Source organism: Toxoplasma gondii, chromosome X, assembly GCF_000006565.2.
Source record: "Toxoplasma gondii ME49 chromosome X, whole genome shotgun sequence".
NCBI classification, from domain to species: Eukaryota; Apicomplexa; class Conoidasida; order Eucoccidiorida; family Sarcocystidae; genus Toxoplasma; species Toxoplasma gondii.
In genome coordinates, this window is record NC_031478.1 from 5259103 (window position 1) to 5279596 (window position 20494).

At 47.8% G+C, this 20494-nt stretch overlaps 2 protein-coding genes across 2 annotated transcripts; both read right to left on the bottom strand.

The window, feature by feature from the left end:
• Nucleotides 1-1363: 1363 nt before the first annotated feature.
• On the bottom strand, nt 1364-6600 carry TGME49_236070 (pyrroline-5-carboxylate reductase; the record flags this gene model as incomplete). Its single annotated transcript, XM_018780450.1, has 8 exons — nt 1364-1416; nt 2513-2694; nt 2924-2978; nt 3782-4136; nt 4847-5004; nt 5640-5739; nt 5879-5971; nt 6583-6600. The coding sequence occupies 8 exons, from the start codon at nt 6598-6600 to the stop codon at nt 1364-1366; spliced, it is 1014 nt and encodes a 337-aa protein (XP_018635805.1).
• A 945-nt stretch (nt 6601-7545) lies between these two features.
• TGME49_236080 (replication factor-a protein 1 (rpa1) subfamily protein) lies at nt 7546-18478 on the bottom strand. Its single transcript, XM_018780451.1, has 15 exons — nt 16982-18478; nt 16418-16588; nt 15703-15796; nt 14453-15047; nt 13960-14098; nt 13538-13610; nt 12924-12992; nt 12355-12494; nt 11833-11941; nt 11268-11409; nt 10841-10953; nt 10269-10392; nt 9713-9785; nt 8966-9245; nt 7546-8544 (listed from the first exon to the last, which is right to left on the bottom strand). The coding sequence occupies exons 1-15, from the start codon at nt 17389-17391 to the stop codon at nt 8374-8376; spliced, it is 2703 nt and encodes a 900-aa protein (XP_018635804.1). The 5' UTR covers nt 17392-18478; the 3' UTR covers nt 7546-8373.
• Nucleotides 18479-20494: the final 2016 nt, after the last annotated feature.

Genomic DNA, 20494 nt, shown 5'->3' on the forward strand with positions numbered 1-20494 from the left:
CTGTTTGTCGTCATTGGTGCACTGCTTCTTAATCTCAAGAAGACAAAGAAGCAAATGAAACGAATGCCGCAGAGCTCATCAGTAACTTTGCAAAAAGTTTGCCGAGCTGCAACTTTCCCCCATCTGGAACACGCGATTCGGACACACCAAGAAAGACACCAAGCATCGCTTGGTTTGGTGATGTTGAATCGCTGGGCTTTTTTTCCCAGTAGCACGGAGCAAAGAGCACAAAGCACTCTTGAACGGTGTTGTTTTCACACTATCTCGGGCATTGTATGCGCGTCGTCTTTATTTCTCGGCATCTTGACGCTCCCGCCTCTCTATGTAGCTGCTACGTTTCTCCCCCTTTGTCGGGCAGCACGAAGCTTCTGTTCCGATTTTCACATGCTCCACCCGTCCTCTTTGGATTCATCTGTTCCATCTTTCTCAATCAACTCAAACAGACCTCTCACGTATGTCACCTGCTTCTCTCTGGTTACCAACAGGAAACTGGATAACTTTGAGTAAACGCCATTGTTTCCAGTCTGGGGTTCCAGGCTACGGGAGTTGCCAGCATTGAAAAGGGAGCATGTGCAAACCTTCTCATGTTCTTCGATGACGATTTTTTCACAATAGTTCTCTCTAGCCACCCAGGTTACGCAAACACTCTCCATCGTTTTTTCTCTCTCCATACTCAAAAGTATCTCTAAGGACGGAGGAAGATAATGTTCACAGGTGTCAACTACATACGCAGTGCAGCTGTCACACGATAAATGGATACTGTCACCAAAGCTCCCCGATCTAGGAGTTCGTAGCAAAAACCGAATAAGTGGAAACCGGACAGTACCGAATGTCCTCAGTGGGACGACAGGAAATTTACAGACCTGCGGCGGGAAAGTTGTGTGTACTGACACGCGTTGTCCAGTTCGTCTGCATCTCATGTTTTGCGTACACACACGCAGCTCTGGTTGAACGACCTTTTTCGATCTCCGTTGTCTGCTCTTTTTCTACATCTGCCTCTACACAGAATCTCTGCATGGGCGCTGTGTGTGGCCCGTGTACAAGTTCTCCATGAAAAAGCTCCGGGACGGGAACAGAGAAGGTTTCAAGTTACTGTGTCCTCGCACCGTGATTTGAGAACTCCTCTGGTCTGATCCGAAGTCCGCCGTGAGCTAAAAGGATGTGGCAAAACAGTTTGCCCGACGAGTGCCAGTTTTTTATTTTTCGCGACGAAAACGCGAGAATGTCCCGCTGTCTCCAGACGACCGAAAACGGAAACGTTTTCGATGGACGCTTTTCTACCTTTGGAAAAGAAGACGACGGCGGCACGGCCACTCTACCTTCACGAGGAAAAGGGAAAATATACACACTGCGCATGCACTCTTCAGCAATCCAAATCTTTCGCACGATCAGTAGTTGCATCGATCGCCTGAATAACTGCAGAAAGCGAAGAGGACAGGAGAGAGAAACAAACGCGAAATGAGGAAACGAACACACCACAGACGTCACTTTTTGTAAACAGAGGCCTCGGCCTACGCAGCCGGCCCCCCACCGCCAAACTGAAGCTGATGTTCCACAGGAAGCTTCATATATTAAGAATCTCGCCACATTTATCTGAATATGTTGTTGGTATATGTTTTTACGATATTTGCTTCATATGGATTGGTCGTGAATACGTAGACGCAAATGTTCACACACTTATATAGTGACCGTTGCTGGGTTCGCTGTCGTCGACCAGGAGCTGCGCTCGTTGGTTTCCTCGAACGGAGTTACACGTTAGATGATTTCCGCTCCCGTGGTCGGTAGCACGACGACATTCAAACGTATCTCACGTTGAATCTGAACGCGGTGCAACCCCACCTTGTTGCTTCCATTTGAACACGCATCATGGGCATTTGCCTCCCGCTGTCATGCTGGAGAGCGGACCACAGCTTCGCCTCCGTCCTCGTTCACTCTCTCTTCTTCACTCATATATATATATATATATAGATTATATATATATATAAGATGAAGAAGCAGATGCAGGTACTATTCATAAATTCATATGTACGTGTATATATGAATATGTGACCACGGCGAGTGCATTTCGGAGTGGAGAATTGGCGACCCTCGTGCGGGCGCATCCTAAGACACCTGTCGAGTTCGAAGTCGCCACACGCATGCATGCTTCTCAGCGACAACTGTCATTTCTTGTGACCTCCAGGGAGGACTAAGGCCTCTCCTCGAGTCTGGACCTCTGGACAAGCAGAAGGCGACACAACCTCTTTTTGCCAGATTTCGGCCGCGCAGGCAAACGCGCGTCTCGACCACGTGAGAAGGCGGTGCAGACTCGACGAAGGTTTCACTGGAAACTCACACTTCCTATCACGACGTATCCTGAGAAAGCTGGTAACGGATTTCGCGCCATACTGTTTTATGGACTTTCTTCACTTTTCGACTGGAAATTCCCAAACTGAGCATGATTCCATATCGTACACGTTTCCACATCCAACGAGTACGCTGGCTGCCTCGAGTCTCCTTTTTTCTTCCTTACTGGCATTCCGAAATCCCCAGCGTTCCAGAGCTGCAATGCCTGCAATCGTCGTGCCTCCCGGAGAAGTCACTTGGTCCTTCAACTCCGCGAAATGTCGTCTGCCGAACTCCACGCGAGCAAGTGCAGCGCTTCCCTCTACCATGTCCAGCGCCAAGTCCTGCGCCAGCTTCCGAGGCAAGCCGCTGAAACTCCAAGACACGCAACTCGTTGGACGTGACTACACGCAGGAACGTCTCAAGAAGACAAGGCGCCGCACACAGCGAAGGTGATTCTGTCAAAACTCCAGAGCACGAGTGACTCGCGGAATCTTTCTACGCTGAGGTGTGAGCTGCGTAAACACTGGTCGGTGCTCGCGCTTTTAAAAAATCGCACTTGCACGACGCGAAAGAAAAACCCTGCGCGGATCCTTACTTTTTAACTCCCGCGTCCGACAAGGCCTCCAGGAGAGTGAAAATGAATGCCGGTCCTGAGCGCAGAAGACGCAGTTCTCTCTACAGGTTTCGGCTGCACAGAGCGACGCGGACAAGACTCCGTATTTCAGGCGTCTCACCCAGAGTCTGCTGTGGGGTGTCGCCTCCACAGCGCGGCTTCGCTTGACGAGAAACGAAAGAGGACAAGCCAAACGACCCCCTCCAGACCTCCTCCTACGCCCAGATGGACGTCTGCGGACCCAAGACAAGGAGAAGCCTCCTGTTTTCACTTCACAATACGACGCGCAGGCATACACAAGTGACCAAGCAGTTCCAAGCAAAAACGGTACATCTGTACACGCGCTTGATAACCGAGCGCTTGCAAGAGAGGCACGACATCATCCACCACGTTCACCCTCCTTTGAGGGTCCGACTTCGCGGCTGGAAATCCCTCGCTTCACAGCGCATTTCTTGCTCCTTCTGTCTCTCGTTTGACGCTGGAGACTCATCTTGAAGACTCCAGACCTGCTCTTCCCATCGCAGTCAGGACTTCAGTGCACAGGAGACCACCTGTGGCTGGGCAACGCCTCCCTTTTCAGCGTTCGAAGGAGCTGCATGTGCGACTGGATACACGTGAGTTCGAGGCTTCGCATCCACCCTTTTTTCGCAGTAGTGTCCATTACCGTTTCGCAAACGAAAGGGGAAGAAATGCATAACCATTTCAGTATGGAAACGCTGGGGCGAGGCGCACCTCGAGAACGACCTGCGGAAGGGCAGACGAAGTCGAGTCGAAACGAATCGCTTCGACGTTGCCCAGCAGGGGTCACGCGCATGCAGTTATGCAAACAGCTCTGCTCACCAGATCCACTGATGGCGCCTGCAGCTGCGATATGTTTTTCTTGGACTCTGTAGCAACTTCCGACCGCAGTCATCAACGACTCCACTGTAACTCGGTCTTCGTCTGTGCAGCCTTCTCCCAGCGCAAAGACGCTGACGCCGCGCGCGACCTGGGATGGTGTGTTGGGCATCACTCGACAAATGCGGCGATTCAGCGCGCTCGGATCCAACGCCCTAGCCAGAGTGTCGAGACTCAGCCCAGCGCAGATCGAAATCAAAAGATGTTTCTCCTTGTCCACGACCATGCGAATGTCGCACAGCACTTGAACGGCATCTTGCGGCTTCACCGAAATCACGACGATGTCGACGTCCGCCAGCTGTACGTACACGCGGAGAAACGCCAGCAGAGAGAAGACAAACGCACATGCCTTTACACTTTGGATGCTGAGTCGACGCGACGAGTTGCGCCACGGTTGGGTGAGCTTCGAAATTCCGGTTTCCAGACACAGAGTGCTCCAGCCGAAGCTGGAGAGGACGGACCTCTCGCGACCCCACTAAGAAGCCTCAGGGCACTTCGCAGACGTTTGACTGACGCTTGGCTTTTTCAGGAGACGCCGGTGGAGAGAAGCGGCGGGAAGAAGAAAAACGAAAAAGGCGGCGCTTGACCGTGTAGCAAAAGTGAGAGGACTCTTTGAACACAGGCGCCCTGGGTGTCAGGTGTGGACGCTTTGACACCCGAAACGTTCAAATCTTCTCCACTTCCATCTCAGCACCACACACAGTTGTCGCAACAGATTTCCTGTTTCGCCATCGTTCTCCACACGGAAACACCCCCGCAAAAATGGCGAGACTTTCTCTCTGTAGTTCCCTCATGACGAAGACGCGAAAGCTCCGGGAAAGGAGTCAAGTGGAGGGTGCATGCAGCCTGCTAAACACACCAGCAGGCATAAATATCGCGAGTTTTCAAGAGCGTTTGTATCGCTCTTCGCGCCGCTCTTCGCGCCGCGAGTGGTGGGTATCACTGGAAACTCTGTTGTCTCTTCTGCGCCTCACACACCATCAAACCTTTCTCGCTCTGCAAACGTACTCCGGCAATGTTTTGGAAAGATTTGTAGCCCAAATCTTCGACGAGAGAGCGTTTCGTCTCGTTTCGGACCAGCATGTACACCTGCTCTTTCTTCACTCTCTCCGAATCGACGAATCCCTTCGCAAGTGCAAAGGCCATCACGCCCGCCCCTATAAAGGCTGAAAGCATCAACAAAAAAAGCTGCCGCCACACCGATCCTTCGCAAATAAATGCATCGTTTTTTACAGAGCCAAAGAACATTAAAAAACATACACATGGTTGTTCATTCATACATATCTATATTGATATATATATATATATACATATATATATAAATATATATATCAATATATATTTATATATATATATATCAATATATGCTGATGTTAGACGCTAACACGCGACACCATCCCTCTGTTTTGCAAGAAATTCCCGCTCTCGTCGCTCGGATGGTCTCTCAACGCCAGCAGCCACATGGTCGGGGCGTAATATTATAATGAGACATCGATGCTCAAATAAATATATATATATATTTATATATATATATACGAAGGATATACACGTATGAAGAGACTGAGGAAGTTTATAAACGGGCGGGATGGCGAGTTGTTTATTTCTGGAAGTCTTTTTTATATGAAAGTCGATGAGCAACGAAAAAAACAGCGCATGCGCCGCGTATATACGGCCTGAGTTGTCGTTTTTAAGTGCTGTGTGTCTGCTTCCTGTTTTTCACGAGACTCGATTCATTTCCCCTGAGAGGAAGGCGATAATTCATGGAAAATCGATGACTTTTTGGACATGCCTTGAGACGCACCGATTTTCTTGTCGAGCGTCGCCGTCATTCTTGTTTCAGCGGCGCAGACAGGCGAAGAGTGCACAAGAATCCGCGCACAGCTGCAGAGAGCAAGAAGGACCTGGACAGTCTGCCGTGAGGACTCGGCTTGGTAGTCTGTGGCCTTTCGTCCGAAAGTTTGGTGTGTTTGCCGCCCGGAAAGAAGGCGCGAAAATGCGCGAGCCAAGCGCGCTGGCGAGGACAGAGACGCCGGCTAGCACTGGATCCGAATCGACTGCGGCGAGGCGTCGTTTCTTTTTGCAGGGGAGACTGTGTTGAAGGATAATCGCCTTCCGCGAAAGAAGGGAATTCAACTGTGGACACAGAAGAGGCGAGAGAAAGAAGAGCGCGCAGAAAAAGAGCAGTTTCCGCGAAAAAGAGTCAAAAAACGCGAAGAAACGCCGGCGAGGATGTGTGTCCAGTGTGCAGCTGCGAAAAAGCGCGCACAAGTCGAACTGCATGCACATGGAACTCTCTTGCGTGTGCCGCAGCGTGAGAGCGGAGCCGCAGAGAAAGTCTCTTTTGTTCGATTGAAGGGGATTTCAAGAGGGCGGTAATAGGGGATTTGAGGCCTCGGGCAGAAGGGGAGAAAGCAGGTATAACGAGCTGGAGTAATTGCTGCGGAAGTCGCGGGGAACGAAACAGAGACACGGAAGAAAGTGTGTGTGGACACCCCACGAAGATCGCCACTGGAAAAACATCCGTTTTCTTGAGCACATGCGAGTCACCGGGGGGAGAGACTCACAAGAAGAAGGGGAAATGTGGAAAGGAGGTGCTTTCTAGAACAAAGGAGCGCTGGGCGACTCGCGCGACGAAAAAAAATGCGGCGCAGACACGGGTAAAGGAGTAGTTGATGGAGACTGAAAAATCACTCTCGTTCGCGTTACAAGTCGACGTTCAACACAGGAGTACATCGTTCACGTACAAGCAGGGGAGGAATCATCCGAGAGCTCGAGTTCGTCCACGTCCACAATCCTCCTTTCACCGTTGTAGTTCGTTCCCGAGCAGAGACCCAGACAGTGGAACGCAAACGCAATAGACGCAGGTGCGCCTGCTTGCGTTTCACCGGACAGAAACAGAGGCGACTCAGACACGGAGGATCAGGTTGACAGGTTTCCTTGCCTCTGTCCATGCGAACACAAGTGAAGATTCTTCTCGTTGTTGGAGGCGAGGGGACGCGAAGAGTGCAGACAGGTTTCGTCGGTGTACACACGCTTTCCATAGAGATGAGAAACCGTGTAAAAGTTGAAAGTGTGACACCGCACGATATCGCTGTAGTTTTTGTGCTTGTGTGATGCAGATTTCTCTTTGTACGGAAACATGGCTCTGCATTTTGAGGAAATGCAGGCCGCGCGCAGTGCCTCGTGAAAAGCCTGTTCCAAGTTTCAGTGTCCCAGAAATCAAAAACGCGCGTTGAGCCAGAGCTCCGTTCCGTCGTTGCTCCCGTTTCATGGCCGAAGGTGACTTCGGAGCGCCGCATTCGTTTCACCCTTCTCGAAAATGCGAAACTTCGTTCAAATGAGCGAACTTCACCCGTTCCTCGAGCGGCGCCAACAGCATCTGGACCCTGAAGTCTCTTTGAGAGAGGCGACTCTGCTCGACTCTAAAAACAAAGACTGTGAGTTGTGAAAGACCAAGACGCTCCCCAGACTGAGTCGGAGCCCCCTGGAGCTGCAAAGGAGGCGATGTTTGAGGGCGATGTCCAGACGCTGAAGGCACCGGGACACCGAAGCGTCTTAGCAGTTTTGAAGCCGGGTACCGAAAACTCTAAAGTCTGCATTTTGGAACTCCACATTCCGCTTCTGCAGACACGACGTTGTCTTTCTAACCTCGGCCTATGTACGAAACGACTTTAAACGCAAAGCGAAGGCAAAGGCAAGGCGCATGTTGAGAGGCCTGGCGGCTCCCTGCGTCCTGTTTCCCGAGACTCAGCCGAGAAGTCTTTGAAAAGGACAAAGAGGCGCGGAGAAACGAGTTCCAAAAGCGTTGTGTATACGCGCACAGACACATCACTGTCCATGCAGCGACCACTACTGTCAATTCAGTCTGTTTTCTGCGTGATTCCTAGGTTTATATAAACTACCTTTTTCTGGGGAACAGCGGTGTCAAGAGATGCGTCGACGTCGGAAAAAACGAGAAACATGTGCACCGTCATCACTCCAGCCTCCAAGGCTTTCTTGTGAAAAACGAAGTTCGACAACGGCCTCATGCAACACTTGGAGAGATGAAAAAACTCAGAGGCCGAGTTGAACTTCCCCTTCTTCGCCGTTGCTGCACTTCGAGAGCCGCGAACGCGAAAGGAGTCGAGAGGCCGAGGGCGGGGAAGAAGTCTTGGGTTTCTTCCACTCACGTCCCAGAGAAATCCGCATGCATGCATGCAGACGAAAAAAAACAAGACGAAGCACGAGACCACTCGCAAAACAACCCCTACACGAGAGATTGAAAGGCCCAGTCCCAATCAAATGTCATCGCATTTCCACCCAACATGTGTACCCTTGTGCTCTGTCTCTTCTCACAGACACCAATACACAAGTATATATATATATACATATATATATATACATATATATATACATATATATATATATATACATATATATATATATATACATATATATATATATATATAAATGTGAATATTAAAAAATATGTAGATATATATATATATATCTGCGCCTTTGTTCTTTGGCCATGATGCTTTCGAGAGAGCGGCATCTCAAGGTAAAGGAATGTTTAAATGGTGGAAAGCAGTTCGAACGAAGTCGAGACGGTGCTGCGTTTGTTCGCCGACTCTGCGAAACAGAGGCGCTGCAGCCACCACTCTCTGTTTGATCGATACTTCATCCATCCACGAGTCGTACTTCGAGCAAATCCGGAAGATCCACTCCTGCGCGAAAACGATGGCAAGCGAACACAACTCCTTTCAATGCGCTACACCGGTGTGCATGCACGCCTCGTTTCGCACCACAGAGCTGTTCCAGAGAGACAGGACATGCCGGACGCCACTCACTGAAAAACAGACAACCGCACCGCCTCTTCGTTTCCACCCTCCAACAGACGTCGTTGGCACAAGCATTTAAACAGATACACACACACATATATATCTATTATATCTACATACAGGTACGTATGCATATAGAAATATATATATATATATATGTATATATGTATGTATATGTATGTATATATGTGTATGTATATACGTAAATATATATGTTTGACGGTACACGCATGTGAACTTTTTTCTTTGCAGACACATCTACAAACGAGTAAATCTGCATGAACATCGGGATAGAAAAAAGACGTACCTCGAGATTCGCGTCAGCGAAAATGTCTTGGAAGGAGCGTCCCTGTTCGTCAAGAGCTCTGTGTTCTGCGAGAAGAAGCACAGTTTCAGCTTTTGTGTTGGCCATGAATTCTTCAGCTTTTTCTCCGATGCAGCTGCAGCGAAGAGACCCCGTCAAATCCATCAAAGACAAATTCAACATGTACGTGTGATTCGGTTGCTCGCACTGCTTTCGACAACTCGGGCACTGCCAGCACCGTGGCATCTCCTCGTTCATCTTCTTTCTGCAATCCGGACAGGCTCTGCAAAGAACAGCGAACATCGCTCCACAGGTCCCAGCTTCCAGTTCAAGTCGACGACACACATACACACATAAAACTATATATACATATATATATATGTATATGTATTGGTATAGCGCATGTCTGTAGACAAAGTGAACCTGTGCAGAGAGCCTTACGATTCACTGTTTATTTCGTCACCTACACAGACTTGCGAAGACAGTTGTGCTACGGCATATACACGGGCACAAACCTACACATACACATTTATAAATGTATATATACATGTATATATACGTATATATATATATATATACATACTTTTACGTGTAGATAGATGCAGACCAGTAGAGATTTATACACGAACAAAAAGGCCGAAGTTGCCTGCTTTTTTGATTGAACACAAAGCGATCGTCGAGAACATGCATGGTAGGCACCAGAGGCGATTCTTTAGAAGACTCATCTCTGACGGAGACTTTTTTTCTTACGGCCATGAAAATCGGTCGTCCCCGATGCGTTCCAGGAGGGCACAGGAAGTCGCGTAGACGCCTTTGTCCGACACTGAGAAGGAACAGACAGAAACCTCTTCTTTTTGACTTTTTCGGAAGCATGCGACACAGGAAAGAAGAGCAACTCTTTCGCTATTCTCTCGAGTGCTCGGCAGCAGCTCCGTTTCAGTCGTCTCACCCACATGACACACACACACCTCTAAAAGTGCACAGGGAGAAACTCGTAGAAATCACCAAGGTACACAAATCCATCTCAACATAGAGATAATATATATATATCTATATATATATATATATGGGTACAGATATAGTTACATACACTCACCTTCAGCTTGAATATCATACATGTATATATATATATATATATATATATATATATATATATGCTCACTGGTACACTGAGAGAGTCAGAAAAGCGTCGTTGTGTGAAAAACGTCGCTGTGTGCGTTCCTCGGAATGCAGACACAGAAACTGACTGGGTGGCCACCGTGTACTGGATTGCATGCGCCACAGTGAGGCAGGAAAGGAGACTTACGAACAGCAGCTTCAGCCTGTGCCGCCTCCTGTGCAACTTGTTCGAGCGATTTTAGGATTTCTTTGCGCCCAACGGCCAACCCCCCGCCAGAAAGGGACGCGAAGCTCCCGCGTCGACTTCCCTCCTGAAAAACAGTCAACAGCCGGAGATGTTCGAGAGAAAAAACTGAAGAAGATCCGCACCGACGCACCCATTTACAAGCCTACGCCGGACAACCTATAAAAAAAACAAGGAACTACCTAACCCACTGGATCGCTTTCTGTCTGAGTCTCTGTGCCTATCAGTCTTCCTGCTTCCATGCACCTCTCTTGGTTCCTCTCTCCACCTGCACCTTCTTGCCGATCTTCCTGCAACGCCTAGACGTCTCCGTCTCTCTGTTTCACTCCACATGTACAGACGCCGCGACCTCTGTCTCCACACATCCGCAGCAGCAGCGTCTTTGCGTCTTTCTACGTATCACTGTACTCCTCTCGAAATGCACACCGTGTGTGTCTTTCAAGTCTTTAACGTCCAGATGCAATCGTTTGCGACTCGTACGCAAGGAGCACCCAGATAAACCTGTTTTCGCCTACTTGGTTCCACCAGTCTTGAACCTCCGCGGCTCTGTTGCCGTCGGGGAAGAGTTCGACGCGTGTGTTTCCCTGCGAATCGAGTTTCCTCCCATTCCAGTCGCCGACTTTCACCGCTGCGGAAAAAGAAATGGATTTTTGAAGAGACGATGACAACCACGGTACAGGACGAACCTCAAAAGCAGGCATCTCTGCACTCGTTTTTTCTTGAACCGGATAGTCTAACCGGCAAGTCTGCATTGGAGAACGTGGACTGAAACCGGATTCACCCTTCTTTCCTTGATCCTGACACACAGAGCAACATGTGCCTGAGACGACGGCTGACACAGCAGCTGGCAAGGTGAGATTGACTGTTCTGCTTGTGTGAAAAGGCATGGGCGCTGCGTCTGGACGTTCGTCGATGCATGCGCAGGCCCTGTGGTGGACGTACATTTGAGGAGAACAAGCGGCTTCTGACAAAGTTGCTCCTCTGGAAGAGTCTCCGTTTTCTCTCCCCAGAGAGTAAGGACCAGAGACCGACCTCCCTCGTCGACGAGAAAAACGTCACGCTTCGGCTTCTGCTGCCCCGTTGACTGCATGCAAACACAGGCGCAGACATCCCGAGGACTGAGTAAAACGACATACCCGATTGGGGAAGAGACAAAGGTACACGAAATAGACTGAAACATAAATAAATAAATAAAGAAATAAATATACATATATTTATATATATATATATACATACATAAGCTAACATGTGGCTATGGGTTTGTAGGCACCTCTAGAGCGATCTCCACCGACGTCTCTTCCTCTCTACAGAAAAATTCGTACATACAGACCTATACAAATACGTAGAGATATATACATAAGTATCTATATCTCTCTGTCTACCTCTCTCTCTGTATGAATATATATATATATATATATATATTTATCTACGGATATTTTTGTGTGAATGACTGGAGGGATTCCTTGTGGTTTTCTTCTCTTCTTTTTAACTGCGCGGATTGCCGTACTTTGATGGTGATGGACTGAATAGGCCTATAATCGTGAACAATCGCAATCAGGCTGACTGTCGAATTCACTTCCTTCTCTTCAATTCCGCGGATGTCCACCAGATCCGCTCTGAACACAACAACTCACAGACAGATCCACTCCTGCGCACACATTTACATATGTAGACACAAACAGCTACATTTATGTGGTGTACTCATTGATCTACATACCTCCGCAGATACAGTTGTTTACATATAGATATATATATATATATATATACATATAGCTACACACATCTACATACACAAATATCTATACACACATAGATATAAACATATAATATATATATATATATATATAGGACTAGGAGAGATTATCTTAAGCTGCGAGAGCTGTCAGCAAGACCTGAGAAAGACGGATCAGAGAGTTGTCATGTGCATGACATCCCTGATAAAAACAAATATCTATAAATATATATATATATATATATAAATATATTATATACATGCAGACAAAGGACGGACAAATTTCGAAGAAAATACCTGGAAATGGAGGGAATATCGGCGCCTGATTCTGCCTCTACAATTGAAGATTTTTCATCGAAAGTTAGTTCGTAGTCGTGACGCGTGTGATTGAAGCGAGGGTTCTTGGGCTTCACGGATCCTCCGCGGAAATAGTAAACCTCAAAAGAAAAGATTTCGCACGCATGCTCACAAATTGTGGGGGACGCGCATGTACAGCGCAAACGGAAGAGACTGGCAACGACATGCAAACGTCAGAAATCACTTTGAAGCGAAGGGATCCTCCAAACGCACAAAAAGATGTCCCCCCATAATATACCTTCTCATACACATGCATGCATAGGTGCATATATGTATATAGGTATCGACACAGATACTTCTATATATGTCTTCTTGTATACAGACATCGCATACACGCAGAAACACAAACAGATGCATGCACGTTCATGCGTAGTTATGTAGGCAGAGACAAACAGAGAGAGATTGAGGGGAGTAGCAGAATGCCTCGGTAAAGCCCCAGAGATATGTGTGTCAAACAGAGTGAAGAATGGAGATTTCATTGCGACTCTCCTCAAGAGAAAAAACCTTACCTTTCCCTCTTGGAGAATATTGTACCACTTGTCGACTGCAGCGTTGAAGAACGTCGCTCGAATTTCTCCCTGCATGCAATGAAGACTCGAGGTAATTCCCAACGAAAGTCCGAAAAACGGAACCCGGTTTGGCCTTTCTTGTCGAAAAGGAAAACGCTAGGTGAACTCGTTTATCTGACGGAAGAGGCCGCGAATTCTTGAGTGAATTTCATTGTTTTTCTTCCAACTGAATTCCGGCGTTTTTTCTTCATGACTTTTGGCGCAGAAACGCCGGTTCCCCCGTCCCCTCCTTGCAACGCTTTGACTCGCCATGTTTTTAGATTCGCTTCCCCGCAGACTCTCGAAAGCCTCATCACAAAGATCTGCGCTCTCTGCCGGCTGCGAGAAAACAAATCTCTTCTTCTGACCGACAGCTGCAGTGTCTCTCCACCATCTCTGGTATGCTAAAGAGCGAACACGAAGAAGAGAGAAGAGAGAAAAAGAGGCGATAACATTCTGGCGAAGGGGAAGGGCGAAGGGGAGTCGAACAGGAGAGAGGAAACGAAAGGAAAAAAGAGAAGAAAAGAAACGAAAAGAAAAGTGAAGAGAAGAAGACAGACAAATCAGGAACGTACGTCTTTGTCTTTCAACTCAACATTGAAGAGCTGACCGGGTCCCCGAGCGCCGTTATACTTTCGAATGTCTCCTCTGAGAAAAAACAACACGGCATGCGTCACTCTGAATCGATTCAACTGCACAACTTGCGGAGGAGCAGACCCGAGCGGCTCACACAAACGCGTTCTGCAGTGTATGTACACCCGAACCTCAGTGGGCGAATGCGCATCCCTCAACGTCACTGTGGTGCAGACAACGAGCAAGAAAAGAGAACAGCACGCAAACAGAAGGAAACGAAGACACAGAGGAAGAGGGAGATCGACAGAAAGACGACGGGACGGGGAGACAGAGAGAAATGAAAGACAGAGAGATATGCATATAGGAAATGAAGAAAAACATCGATGCTGTTTGCCTCTGATTCTCCACCTTTGTGCTTCCTTACTTGACATCGACGCGAGCTCTGATTGTCCATTTAGCGACATACGCCGTCAAATCTTTGAGAGGAATGAAACTTTCTGCCCCCATCGGACGCAGTCCGTGCTGTCCCTGCTGTGGCTGTCCTGTTGCTGGATAGGGTGTACCTACACCGTAGAGAAGGCAAGAGAAAACACGCACAAATCTGCAAGAGCGAAACAACCCCTCTAGTGACGATGAGTTTCTTCTTTCCCCGAATTCCGACAGCTCCCCATCTTCTTCATCTTGCTGCCTCCTTCCCTTTGCACTGAAAAAGCCTTCCTTCCTCCAGCCTCTGTTTCGCGTGTTTCTTCTCTTTGCGAATCGCACCTTCTTCGCTCTCTTAGTCTCCCCTTTCCTCTGTCTTTGTCTCCCTTATCTCCTGTCTTCCTCTGTCTCTCGCTCTCTCTTCCCTCGCCTGTATAGTCTCTCTCCCTTCTCCCTCTTGATTCTCTTTCCTTTCTCTTCCTCTCGTTTCCTACTTCTGTGGCTGCCACTGCTTTGGTGTCTCTGCGGTCCCGCTGGAGCTTGCAGATCGTCGGCGCCTCTGCTCTGCTGTCCGTACAGCTGGTGCCCGGCCGGAGGCACTGCGGGCGCCTGTCGGGTGTCTGTACACCTCGGCTCTTGGCCGGGAAACTGCCGCAGTTCCCCTCTTACTGCGGCCGCTGCTTCCGGCTCGCCTGTTGCTTGTCGAAATGGTGCATTGCGAACAGATTCATCTCGAGAGAAAGCGCGAGGAGGATGAGAAGAAGGAGGATACGAAGAAGACGCATGATGAGAAGAAGGGTGAGGAGCAGAAGAAGAAGGATAAGACGGAGGCGGATGAGATGAAGGGTGAGGAGCAGAAGAAGAAGGATACGAAGGAGGCGGATGAGATGAAGGGTGAGGAGCAGAAGAAGAAGGATACGAAGGAGGCGGATGAGATGAAGGGTGAGGAGCAGAAGAAGAAGGATAAGACGGAGGCGGATGAGATGAAGGGTGAGGAGCAGAAGAAGGATAAGAAGGAGGAGGATAAGAAGGAGGAGAAGAGGACGGCGGTGCTGTGTGTCCGCCTTCTGGGAGGGAAGGAAAGACTACCTACAAGGAGAGAGAAGAGGCAAAAAGACGCGACAAGTTTTGAGAACGGAACAAGCGTTGGGAACTGCCCAAGTCGAAACACATGTTCCGGCGTATAGACACCCGAGGTCTACGAGAGCTAGACGGAGGCGCCGCGAGGGTCGAGAGAAAAAAGCTTTCAGGCGACACAGAGGATGTCCGGACTGGAAACAGATGGACGAAAGCAGATAGAGGAGAGGAGGGAGGAGTGAAACAGAGCGAATCCGGGAGGGAGAACCGCGAGAAGAAAGAAGCGAGCGAATGTCGAGGAGGACGAAGAGACAGAGAAGAGGCCGGAGAGAAAGGGAGGAGAGAAAAGAAAGACGAGAGGAAGCAAGGCACAGCAGGTGTCGGCGAGAAGAGAGATCAAGGTCGTCTGAGCGAAGGCATTGTTCTGCAGAGGACTCACAAGAGTTTCTGGACATCGTTTTCGAGAGAAATCGAGGAAGACTGAAAGACGAGAACCGATCGAATTCCTCTTCAAATTTTCCATAGGAAATTAAATTTATGAATTACAAGTTTCTCAGGACGATTCGTAAGTTCCCAGTTTTAAAAGCGGGTTTCAAACAGTCTGAAGGTTTCATGTGGTGACTATTTTTTGATTAAAATTCGTCTGGAAAGCTTTGCAGACTCGCACCTCTGGGCGCCTTTGGGTCTGCAGCCGCTCGGCCAGGGCTTGGCAATTTTGAGAGATTACTTGGAAAGCTCGGGCAAGGATGATGTGCTTTCCTCTGGAAGAAACAGAACATCACTCCAGCAACTGCTCTCCAGAAGAAGCGAAACAAAGGAAAAACAAGCAGCGAACGAGGTGCACACAAAACGTCTGTCTACGTCTGCACCGATGTACGCAGTCTCTACGTTCACATGAAGAGAGACAGGGAGAGAGGAAGGGATAGAGATATATGGAAGAGAAAAAGAGAGAGGTGGAAAGGACACATAGCGGTAGACACAGAGAGAAAAAAGGAGCGAGGGATGCGAAGAAAGAGCAACAGAAACATGCAGACGGAGGGAGAAACAAAGGCGAAGAAAGAGAGACAGCGGACAGAGAAAAAGGAACATATGCATGCGCACGACATGTCTTGTCCTTCCTACATTTAGTTCTAGTGGAAAACAGATTCTCTCCAGAAACGAACGGAGAGACTACCTCCAACACAGGATGCCTTCACTGATAAACACGTACATAAATATGTACACAAGTACATATTTACATGCATCCAAAATATGTACATGCATACGAATACGTCTGTAGGGCTGTTGAAATATAAATATATATATATATATATACATATATATATATATATATGGAGGTGGATGACTTTGCATTATATGAGAAAGGCATTGAAACAACCGACCGTGGAGTTCGCGTGATGCTAATATTTCCAAGGCGAACGATGCAGCCGGAGAGGGCAAGAGCCGCCGCATTTAAATCTTCTTCCGTCGGCGGGTCTGAGGAACCTGGCGGGAGAGGCGGCAGTTGAGTGGACGCAATTCGACACCAACTGACTCCATCAGACACAGTTATGCTGAAAACACACAAATACACAAAAACTTCAAACAATGGCGGAACCATGTTTATTTAGAAAGAAACGTTCGACAGTGTAGTGAATGCAGTCGTTCCATGCACACATTCATACACAAATACATACAAATATATATATATATATATCAATTTAGATTTATACATCATCTAGATGGATATACGTAAATGCAGCTATACAAATATGTACAGTAGTAGAAAGCACCTGCAAATGTAGTGAACGCTGTGACTTCATGTATGCATATATATATATATATATATATATGCACCTATGAATACGTGTGTAGGCGCATACAAACAAATTTGTACGCATTGTCTAGAGACACACACGCACGCATGCGTTTTATGAATGTGCGTTCACAGGTGAATGATTTCTGACATGGTTTTCTTTTTTGCATGGAGAGCAGCGAGGCAGAGGAGACAAGGTTCTAGAGGGTCAGCGAGTTGCAGGAGCTCTTGAGCAGACGGGCAGGCGCCGCCTTTCTGCTGCTGCAGCGCGAACGCTGCGTCGGCGAATTTTACGAGGAACGCGAAGGAAATCTCCGGAGGGAAGTCGGGGGGAGGCTGCTCCGAAGAAGTCTCTGGACGGTGCTCCGAAGAACCGGCAGACGGATGAGCGGAAGAAGGAGGTCGACTGTACGAAGACGGCCCGTGGAAGAGTTGGTAGGACGAGTGATCATTGTAGGCTGGAGGACGCGCGCTGTGGGGAGGAGCGTTTTCTCGAGATGAGAACGAAGAGTTGACTTCGCTGCATTCCGCAGTGCCGTGGTAGGGGGGGAGAGGCGGCATGGTGGCCTGGGCGAAGAGACGCGAAACTTTCCTTCACACAGCGACTCCGAGAAGGCGAAAAAAGAAGGCAGAGAAACGTATATTCCTCGGAACCTGAGCCTGATGAGCATTGTTCGCTGCCGGAGCAGTCGCAGTGCTGGAGAAAGGTATCTTGCCTAACTCCGAAACGACTCTTGACACCAAAAAAGGGAGGAACCGGGTTTCTTCCTATACGAATAGCGAAGGGAGACAAAGAGGAGACAAAGAGAAGGAAGGAGATGGAAGATATCGTTGGCAGGCTCCGAAAGGAAAGGAGAAAAAACGTGGAGATGTCCTCCAAGAAGAGGCGATTTTTCCGAAAAAAGATCGTTTCTTGCAGCCGCTGACAAAGCGAACAGAGCGGGACTGTCTCGGATGTCTCGACAGAGATGAAGAGATGGACGCCTAACTCTTTCTCCACTTTCCAGCTCGGCCAGAGAAACGCCCACGTGTGTGTCTTTTTAAAAGCATTTTTAATTCACACTTTCTGATCTTTCTTCAACATTTTTCAACAAGAAGCGATGCAGTGAAGTCGCCGCGTCGAAGACTCACTGGACCTCGACAGACTCCGCGTCGCGAAGGGTCTTTCTCTCCTTCTCTCCCCTTCCTGCCTCGTTTGTCCTTTTCTTTCTTCACTCCTCCTCTCCTTTCCTCTTCTTCTGTTCTCGCGATTTTCTTTCTCGTTTGCCTCGATCTCTCTCGGGGATCTGTCAAGAAACGCCCTGCTTTGCCACGGTTGGTGGAGACACAAGCAGCCGGCGCTGGAGGAGGGAGGGATGCGCCGGGGTATCAGCAAGGTGAAACTTGCAGGCAGTGAAGCAGGAAAAATTGGAGAAGCCAGCGGCAACGGCCAGAAGAAAGGAGGAAAAGAAGAAAGAAAAGAAAAACGAGCTCGGAAAGTGACAACGCCCAAGACAACTCGCCGACTTCTAGATGGGTACCACGCGCACTGGCACCGCGTGATGAGAGCACGCGCATGCGCGACTTTCTCTGGAAGATGTCGAAAAAAGGACGGAGGCAGCGAGGAAGGAGGGAAACGAAAAAGCCTTCTCTAAAGAAACAAAATGCCTCTTTCCACCTCTCTTTGCCGTGCGGTCGAAGACCGAGGAAAGGATGCACTTCGAAATCTGGAAATCAAACGCCCTCCGTAGAAAGACCAAAGTGTGCAAGGTTGTCGCTCTTGCATTCAGCAAAGAAGGGGAAAAACAAAAGAAACACACACGGACAAACCCCCAGGTGTACATACACCTCAAGCGGGCGGTCGCGGGAGGGGGCGCGTCTCCAGGCTGCCGTTGCTGAGATTACTTCGAAGCATGCCGTACACAAACGGTTTCTTCTTCAGAATGTTGATGGAGAGAAACTGGAAGAAACACGCAAAAGCGTGGAGACAGCTCGACTCCCAGAAACGCATGCATATATGTGTGTGTGTGTAGAGGCACGCCGTCAAATTTCCACTCAAAAACGGAACAACATCTCTAGGCATGGACGCACAGATCGAAGTCTCTAGCTGTACCTCCGTAAATCCATCTACACACAACTTTAAATATCGCTACACACGTATACTCACATTCATATGCATATCCATGTGTCTATGTGTACATTCTCAGGTATTCGCGTATCCGCATGTACGCATCTATTGATCTCTTCTTATTTGTGCTGTCTTTTGTCTCTGTCTGTGTAGATCGACCTCTTCTTTCTGTCTTTGCAAATATGCATGACCATATATATATATATATACATATATATATATATATATATATATGCATATATGTGTACATGCATATCTGTAGGTAGTTACTTGTATAAGTAAGTCATAATCGAGCGGGGATCTGCCAGTCCTGTCGGAATACACTCGTTTCCTACGCGTCATTCTCTGACAAAGACAACGAAACTGCTTTCGTAGTCTACCTTTTTCTTGGAGACTGCGCTAGTCCGCATAAACGCAGTTCAGCACGCACTTCGCCTTCGAGTTGTTCACCGGATCCTGTCCCAATGCACTTCTCAACTATGCTAACACAATAGAACTTGGATCCTTGTTGTTTCTCGTTCTCTGGATTCCATTTCTACGGCTTCTATCCGGTGTCTGGTGGAAGAGACAGAGACGCCTCGGACTCTTTTTCAGTTTTTGTGAAAATCATCCCCAGCGACGGACAAAGAGACATGCACCCATTCATGCAGAGTCTGCCCCGTAACTTCTTTCTCCCGCGTCTCATGGCGAAGGAAAAGGCTCATATGTACGTATATATATGGATTTTATACATTCATATCAATTCATCGATTTAAATTCAGATGCTCAATTGTAGAGAAATGAATGAATGTAGGAATACACGCATGTAACCGTATAATTACATACATGGAAATGTGGAGACATATGCGTGTGTGTGTGCGTGTAAATATATATATATATATATACGTATGCATATATGTGGGCGAGCGATGTTTTTGTAAGACCCAACGTGTGCACATATGTCTAACGTGATTTCCTGATGGCAGCTATAAATGGAAACCAATAAGTGTGATATTTATACAAAAACACAAACTCATTTTGCTTATGTATATATATGTATATATATGTATATGTATATATATATATATGTATTTATATGTACATGTATATAGTGGCTGTCGTTGTGACGTGCCTACATCTATCATACTCGCATGCGTGCAAATAAATAACATAAATATATATATATATATATATATATTTAGTTATTTATGGGTAAATATGGATATATTTTTCCATGTTTGTGTTTGTATGTGTGTGTTTATGTAAGCTTCTTCAGTTGTGTGTATGGGCCCCCTGCTGCGATTTATTATTACTGGCTCTCTTGTCAAGCGCTCTGTTGCTAGACAGCTGGAAGTAGTGTGCGTTTTTGTCTTGCCCGACTTTTTTCGAGGAAGAAAAAGGGCAACAGGGGAGTTGCAGCTTGTCTTCTTCAACATTTTGAGAGGAAAAAGCTGCTGCTTCTTCCCGTGGCATCCAAGGACCTGTCGGAGGACTCACAAACAGTTTTTCGTTTCCATTCTTTTCTCCGGTGTCTCGGGTGTCTGTACACCGGAGACATCTCCCGCCAACTGCGCAGAC